The sequence below is a fragment of the Biomphalaria glabrata genome, chromosome 14, assembly GCF_947242115.1.
Source record: "Biomphalaria glabrata chromosome 14, xgBioGlab47.1, whole genome shotgun sequence".
NCBI classification, from domain to species: domain Eukaryota; kingdom Metazoa; phylum Mollusca; class Gastropoda; family Planorbidae; genus Biomphalaria; species Biomphalaria glabrata.
Window position 1 is genome coordinate 21,322,129 of NC_074724.1, and position 8,991 is coordinate 21,331,119.

Genomic DNA, 8,991 nt, shown 5'->3' on the forward strand with positions numbered 1-8,991 from the left:
TATATTTTTACGTAAATCTAATATAGATTGACTAGTTCTAAATCAGAAGTCTAAGTCTAGTGTTAGATCTAAATGTCCATATAATGATAATATCAATAAATAATGGCAAAAGTCTGCATTGACCGCTGCCCGAATTGGTAACGATGTACGTTCACGTAGATGGCGATGTCAAAATCGATCCCCGTTTTCAATCAAATATTTTTGTTTATTAATGTTATTGAAAATATTTTATTATACAAAAGGTAACAGACAGATATACAATGAAAGTATTGTCTTTTAAAAAATATATTTTTAATGTTTTTCTTCTTAAATGTAACTGTCATAAAACAAAACCCGTTGAAACCACTAATTTTAATCAACTTTTTGTTTGTTTTCAGAACACCGTTTGATTGTCAAAAGAGCTGAGCCGAAGGCACTTCGAGCTCCAGGCATGTAAGCCTGCTTGAACAACCGCTCTGTCTAGAAGAGATCCAAGTCAATGCCTATGTAAAGCATTGCTATTTCCGATATATCTGGCACTCCGGGTGCATGGACTAGAATGCATGGCCGAAGGCCGAGTACACCGGGAACCTCCCCATTTTCCTATGTTGTACCAAGCTAACCGTGCAGGACTCGCCATTAGTGTAACGTCCCTTGAGAAACGGCGCCTGGATTATCGACAGGGACGTGGAAGCTCTCTTTCAACTCCACACCGTGCAAAGGGAAAGCTCTCACATTCCCTTGGACACTCCCACAGGAGTTTTGTTTTGCTTTTCATTTAGCCTAATCACTTTCTCAAATGATCGCTTCCACCCGAGTGCCACGTTGAGGCAGAATAGCGTACCAGGGTTTCAGAACACTAGAAGTAGCTGTCGTACCAAGCTTTAGCACTTGACAAATATTATGAAAGCTTATTTTCATAAGCGCTTATAATGTTTTAGATGTAAACGTGCCATAAGGCTTGTCAGTCAAACAGGCAGATAGACTACATGAAACTAATAACAGTAGTTTGTGCCTTTTCGGAGTCGCTTAAAATAAATGAAATATGATTGCACTTACATTTTACATTGAACTGAAAATATAATGAGTCGTTGTATAGCATTAGAACCTAAAGAAAATACAATGACCGCTTGTCTAACTAGTATTGAATCAAAATGAAGGTTTTTTATACTTGTTCGTATTAGAAAGTAGGATAATTGTATCAATGTGAAGTAGTCTAACAATGTTTGACTAAAGCTAGCAATGTATATTTATCTTCCAATATCAATAGACTTAGCTTCCATGCAAATATTTACTTGCTGAAATGTAAGTCTTGGGGATCTCTAAATATTGATAGCAATTATTTGAACTTTGACCCGGAGGAATCACTGGGAATGTTGATATTGACAGTGTACTGCAGGCGTTTTCTCTGCATGCAGGAGTTCTGTCTACAATCTAATTAAATCAAACACAGTGCCAGATAATTGCTCAATCAGTCAATTCCTGGCGGAACAAAATTCAACAACCAAACTACGCTTGCCGGCATTGGCTATTAATAGAGTCTAAGCCTTCTCCTTGTTTCTAGCATCTGTAAGGCTTTAGTTTTTATATTGCAGTCCCGTTAAGTACTCAAGTTTTTTTTAAATTTGGTGTTTAAATACTTACATTCATAATCGTCATTGCCCCACCCCCTGTAGAGGCCCACAAGACGAATCTGGTCCTACAAGCGCTTTGTTACAAGTGCTTTAAGCAAATTTATGTTAGGCACTTTAATTGGATTGCTGATTGCTCTTCATTTCTTGAGCAATTAAGTACAATGTGGAAAATCCAAAAGATAGAAAATGTGAGGGCGAATTACACTAGATTTAAATACTAGATCTAAGTGACATTTGTAAACACCAGAGGCAAGAAGAAAATGTTAAAATTTAAATTGACATGCTTATTGCTGAAGAAAAATTAACAGAAATATTTTCTTGTCTTAAAAGTTCTGATGCTACTAGTCTCTAACTGAAGAGTTGATTGAATGTGTGACAATTAAAATGTCACCGATTTTTAATGAATAATCTACACTTGTTTTGTGGCAGATATTAAATGATGGCAGATATAATGTAATAGTAATTTAATATATAGAGCGCTGTTAACAGACGAAAGGTAGGCTCGAGGCGCTGTGATAACCTCACACACACAATCACGACAGATAAATTGACAAACTAATGTAACAAAAGTTTTAAACAGATAGGTCGAAGTGTAGCAGATTGTCTGTCTGAGATCATGTGGAATGAGTTCCAAACCTTTGGTCCGTGCACTGAAAAAGCCCGAAGGGAGAAACGTGGCACCACTAGAAGCGTTGAGTCCATTGAGCGCAGGGCTCTCTGAGGGACACATGGAGTGATCAGTTCGCTAAGGTTTAGGGGCATTTCTTTATTATACATACACTGATGACAAAGTGTGGCGACCTTGTTGATTCTTGCTTTTACGGGAAGCCAATGCAGCGTGCGCAAGAGAGTAGTAGCAGAATCTCGTCTTGTTTTTCTAAGGACTATTCGTGCGGCGTTGTTCTGAATACGTTGCAGCTTGGCTATTTTGTCGTCGGGCATATCTGCTAGCACGGCGTTGCAGTTGTTAAGGCGTGAGAATATAAATGCCACAGCTAGCTTTTTTGTTGACTCCGTTGTTAAATATGGTCGGATCTGACCTAATCTGCGCAGCTGCAGGTATAAACCTTTGCAGACCTGACTTATGTGTGGGTCGAAAGATAGTGTTGAGTTCAAGAAAACTCCAACATTGCGAACTGAGTGAACAAAAGGAACCTGGCAGTTCGTGATAAAAAAGAGAATCTGTGCTCTCGACTTTTGAGACGTTGTTGCGGGTGCCAATCTTAATTATTTCTGTCTTGTCTTCGTTCATCTTGAGCTTACTCTCAACCATCCTATCGCTCACCCTTGCAACGGTACCACTGATTTTGTCTGCCAGATGCGACACCTACAGAATCGTAAAACTATGAGTCATTGGCAAGGACGTGGTATATAACTCATACAATTTATTGAAATGTACAGACAATAACTATCTATTGTTTTTACAAAGCTTCTATCAACTCTGCATGTCTGTCTGATACACTTTTCGTCCACGTTATTTCTCCACTTCCCATCCACAGTTGAAACTTTAATAATAATAATAATAATAATTATAGCTTTTATATAGCGCTACTTTCATGACTATGGCATGCTCAGTACGCTATGTTCCAATGTCATTAGTGGACCGGTGGAGGGGGGGGGGTATCTGGGAGAAGGTTTTCCGTGCTGCTTTTAGGCACTCAGTAAACACAATACTGCTAGAGTCGGGCGTCGACCCTCGAGCCCCCTTCATAGGTAGCCAAGCCAAACCAAGTTAAAGCATATTTAGCCTCTTGACCACGCTTCCCACTTTGCATATGATTCATTATTCCTAAAAAAAAAGTATGAATAAATAAAAAAAATAACCAATTAATAACCAATTAATAATTTAATTATTGGTAATTAATTAATTTAGGTTAATATTCATTAAGGCATTGAATCTTTCTGTACTGATAGATATGGTTATAAAGATTCAGTTTTTCCCTTTGGACATTTTTCATATTATTCTAGTTTTTTATTTTACAAAGCTCTTATCAACTCACAACTTTGTACACGTTATTTCTCCGACACCCAAACTCAGATTAAGCTGAAATTTTGCACAATTAGTTTTATTACCTGACAACACAAGAATCAATAAACAACAATTAGTTAATTAACTATTGCTAATAAATTATTTTGTTTGGTGTCTCTAACAATGGAATGAAATTGTACTTGACTGAAGTGGTGGTTTAAGCTAAATTAGTTCCCTTTATATGTCTTCGCTTTAAATTAAGTTTCAAACAAAGAATACATAATTATACAATTTTATATACTCATAAGCAACTCACTAACAGAGTGGTTAGAATGTCGGCTTGAGGAAGTGTGAGCCATGATTTGGAATTCAGGTCGTAGAACGAATGCTTTTTAAAAACCGATGACTGAAAAATTCACCGAGATATCCCTTTCTTACTCCCTTCCCCCCCCCCCCCCCTGATTTTCCTAACCGGCCCAGATAAGTGATAGGATCATAGCCATAGACATAAATAAATATAGACTTCATAGCTTCATGTAATTTGAAAACATGTATATCTATTGTATTCGGATTTCCGAATTATGAAAAATTGCATGATCTTCATTCTTAGAGATTAAACAAACTACACATTACAATATATATAGGTGTGTGGCTGAAATAGATATGAATACTTAACTTTTATACTGCTCATAAATGCTGCATAATAAAGTACACAAAATTGCAAGTCAAAAATTTTCTTTTCATAAAACTCTTAAATCGGCCAGTCTATATTTATTTATGTCTATGATCATAGAGTAGTGAGAAAGATATATAAAAAAAAAAAAAAAAAGCATGAAATTGCGCTAAACAAAAAACAATTGTTCAAAATATTTCTAATCGTACAGGTTTATTGTTGTTGGTCTAAATCTATTGCACATTTAATTACATGAATGATTCAAACTAATTGGCACATTACACTTCGCATACGCTTTGATGTTGTTTTTGTTTTAAGTATTTTTTGTATGTTTTTCTTGTTGTATTTAGTTATTTTATCTAATTTTATCATTAACAATATTTACTGAGCGATTATTTTTACAGGACATTGTCTATCACCACCATGGGGAATGGGTCTTTAGATCACGGTATAGCGAGTGACTCTGACCTTCACATCTACGGTGTCACACTGTCCATTCTGACGGGTTTGATCTGTTCGTTTGGTGCACTGACCAACATCCTCAACGTGGTGGTCTTTTCCAGGCAAGGGCTCGCGGACACAGTCACTGTTACCTTCTTTGCCTTGTCCATCGTCGACGTTGGTGTGACCATCACCATGTTTGGCGTCGGCCTCTGCTTCAGCCCCCTGATCACCGAGGCGGGCTACCCGGTCAACACGTTTGACCTGTCCTACATCATCGGCTGGACGCACATTGCGTTTTCCCGCGTTTCCAGTGGGATGACGACCTTTGTGTCTTTTGAGAGGTGTCTGTGTATAGCCATGCCTTTGAAGGTGAAGAGAATCATTACTTTAAGGAGGACGTATGTCTTGCTGGTGGTGATCACACTCATTATGACCATGAGTACCGTCCCAGTCTTCTATACGAGCAGGATGGCCTGGGTTCCAGATCCAGTCTCACACCAAATCGTTCTTCAAATGGTCTACACAGATGACCGCTCACTTGTCGATAGCATATCATTTGGCATCAACACGGTCTTCCTCGTTCCGGGAATCTTTGTCGCCTTGATTATTTTTACGGTCATACTTATCATCAACTTGATCAGAAAGGCGAAATGGCGCAGATCCATATCAGGTGATTGCGTGGCGTCAAATGAAGAGATGAAAGAGAGAGAAACGCTTAGCGTTAAAGACAGAAAAGCGATCAAGATGGTGGCCATCGTCTCTGTTGTCTTCATCGTGTGCTACGCCCCTGGTATTACCACAACTATGACAGCCATCGTGGTGCCGGACTTTAATGTGGGACGCCGAGAACAAAATATTCTCTTTATCACTGGAACTCTGACCCTCTTCTTGGAGTCCATCAACTCTTGTGTCAGTATATTCATTTATTTTAACATGAGTTCAAAGTTCAAGAAAACATTCTACGATATGGTATATCTATGCAGATGTAGACAGATCATAGACTAGTCAGTATGCCACCTTTTTTGTGCTGCGACCCTTAAGACTTGGTCTATAATATTGGTTACTTTTGTTTTCTAATAGCGCATTGAAAGACGGTTAAGATTTTTTACAATTAATTCAATGGAAAAGTTGTACGAATTTTAAAAGGAAAGAGACGAATGTTTTAAGCAATAAAAGTATTTTTTGTCTACCAGTACTTATGTTAATTTTTCATCCACATTTTTAAGTGAATCAGTTTTTTGTTAAGTTCCCCTTTCAGACCTTTCGATCTATAGGGCAGATGATGTTGAGGTCAGATTTTCGTTTAATGTTAATGATTTATTAGTGTTTTTTTTTATTTAATGATTTATTAGTGTTCTTTATTTTTTAAAGTTAATGATTTATTAGTGTTTTTTTAATTTTTTAAAGTTAATGATTTATTTGTGTTTTTTTAGCGGCCCCCGAATGGGGAAAAGACGCTATTAGTTTTGTGTGGAATGTCTGTCCGACTGTCCTTCCGTCCCGTTTAGATCTCGTAAACTAGAAAAGATATTTAAAATCCGACATCATATTATTTTAGACCATTCAAAGTTGTGATGCAAAGGCTACATTTTTCTTTTCTGAAAGCGAATTATCTAATTTTTTAAATCACTTATGCAAGCAGTTTTTTTTTCATAAAAATACACCACTTTTACAACTATTAACTATTAAACACTCAAATACTTGAGGTTCTTTATTAGGGGAGACTGCCGTTTTCCATATTTTTAACACATTTATGCAATCGTTTGTAAACTTTTTGTCAAAAATTTTTGTTTTTATATTTGTATTGTTAAATTATGTAAGTTCTGTTATACTAAGTACTATATTAACACATAAACAAATATTTACTAATTTTTTTAAAGAGAAAAAAATCTATTTATTATGCATTATATGTTAGACATAATTTAAAACAAATAGTAATCTTGTAAATGGCAAGTTCTTATTTATTTTATACGTGCGTAGTTAATCCCGGAAAGAGAATAAGCCTTTTCAAAACAATTAGGCTAGGCCGCTAGGGGAGGCGCGGTGGCTGAGCGGAAAAGCGCTTGTCTTCCGAACCGGGGGCCTTGGGCTCGAATCCTGGTGAAGACTGGGATTTTCAGTTAGGAATCCTTGGGCGCCTCTGAGTCCACCCAGTCCTAATAAGTACCTGACATTAGTTGGGAAAAAGTAAAGGATGTTAGTCGTTGTGTCGGCTACATTACACCCTCGTTAACCGTAGGCCACAAAAACAGTCACAAGGTCTGAAAGGAAACCAGTTAGGTAAGGCTCACATCTAACTTTACATTCACTTTCACCTATCCTTTGATCTGCTGGACAGTTGGGGCTCTACACAAGATCTGTCAACCTTCCTTCCTTCTTATCTGTCATTTGTCTTTGATATAATTTCATTCGGATGTTCTTTCTGAAAATATTGAAGCCTGTCTGGGTGGACCACTTCGGAAGCCGATTTTGAGTTTGTGTTTCCACACAAACTGTCTTTGAAACCTTGATATATTTACTTTGATTTTTAATACATTCATTCACCAGAAAGGAAAAACTAAAATAACACATATATATATATATATTATATATTAAGGGTCAACTATATTTCTTTGAAAAGAAATATAAAATGTGTCTCTGAAGATTTTAAAGTGATTTTACTATCCTATCTAGGACCTCATTTTTACACAAATGAGTAATAAAAGAATTGTATATAATATATATGTCAAGGTGGCAGTGAGAATAGATTTCATTGGGCAGAGTTGCAACAAAAAGTCTGTCGTCATCGAACGTGAAAAATGTTGAGCTATTTCAAAGAAATGAAACCAAGTTATAGGCGTAGCTAGCCATGTGCGGGTGGTGCGGGCCGCACGGGGCATCAAGTGATAAGGAGCATCAAACTGAGTACTAATAACTTTGCTTCCAGTGCATACTCTTCTGCATACTGCTGTTATCATAAAAAATTGAAAACCTAGTAACAGTTAGTTAGGTCTTTAGTTATATAGTTTAATTTTATAAATGATCTAGTTAATACATATTATTTTACCATTTGTGTGTATGTGTTTCTGAAAAAAGTGTATCGGAAAATGACCGTTAAAATAAGCTAGTCCAAAAAAATACACAGATCTTGGGTAAAAGACTCGTCAAAGAGAGTACTGAAAATGTGTTGTTTCACATGCCTTATCTAAATCTAGTGCTATATTCAAGAACTAGGTCTAGATCTAACTAGATCGAGATCTAGTTTGTATGACAAATGGCAATGGAGATATAAATTATTTTTTTTTTTGCAAGGGGAAAGTCTTGTCCAAGTCTGTCATGTCATTTCTAGTTAGCTCACTACCTAAAGTAGGTCAAGACATTTTATTTTTCGTGTTGCTAATTTATCTCGAATGAATCCATTAAAATGGGCCCCGCAATTTGTGAAGCCAGCCCTGAAGCCTTAGCCTGGATACATTATTAGGCCTACATTGTGTTCTTTAACGGTGTTATGTAATCTAGATCTATACCCAGTGATTCCCAAAGTGGTCTATATAGACCCCCAGGGGTCTACGAAGACTTCCAAGGGATCTACGAAAGTGAAAAAATAAATTGGGGTCTATGAGATGTCCACAGGGGTCTATGAGATGTCCACAGGGGTCTATGAGATGTCCACAGGGGTCTATGAGATGTCCACAGGGGTCTATGAGATGTCCACAGGGGTCTATGAGATGTCCACAGGGGTCTATGAGATGTCCACATGGGTCTATGAGATGTCCACAGGGGTCTATGAGATGTCCACAGGGGTCTACGATTATAGATTTCATTTAAGCACGTCGTAACTTTGGTTGATGTACCCCATTAATATAATTATTTCATACACTAATATATAATTTATGATTTTTACATTAGTTAAGAATTTACATATTTATCCTGCTATTCATATGAAAAATTGGTGTATTTAATTCCAATACGTATTTAAAGAGCTTAATTTTGTCTACATGTAACTAATGTTTAACATTTAAAAAATTTAGACTGTACAGCAATAATTTTTTAAAATTGGGATTCATTCCTTTCAATGTCAAACAAGCGGTTGCCTAAGTGCCTTTTTATGACAATATGAAAGGAATTAGGCTGGAAGATCATTTGAGACGATGCCACCCTGACAAAATAGATAAAGGTTTTAAAAACTTTCGAACACTTAAAGATATAGAATAGAACCACTAAATCTCTCCAACATTGTAGTTTTAAAAACTGTTTTCCATAAACCTACATCATATACTATTTAAAGAATTTCTTTAAGCAATAATACAGTT

The 8,991-nt window shown here is 36.6% G+C and overlaps 1 protein-coding gene across 1 annotated transcript in view; it reads left to right on the forward strand.

The window, feature by feature from the left end:
• LOC106075876 (alpha-1A adrenergic receptor-like) overlaps window positions 1–5,886 on the forward strand; it is a 34,542-nt gene extending 28,656 nt beyond the window's left edge. Inside the window, exon 3 of the mRNA XM_056010880.1 lies at window positions 4,660–5,886. Coding sequence (XP_055866855.1) covers window positions 4,679–5,704 — 1,026 coding nt within the window. The 5' untranslated portion in view covers window positions 4,660–4,678 and the 3' untranslated portion in view covers window positions 5,705–5,886. The remainder of the gene's footprint in view (window positions 1–4,659) is intronic.
• Window positions 5,887–8,991: the final 3,105 nt, after the last annotated feature.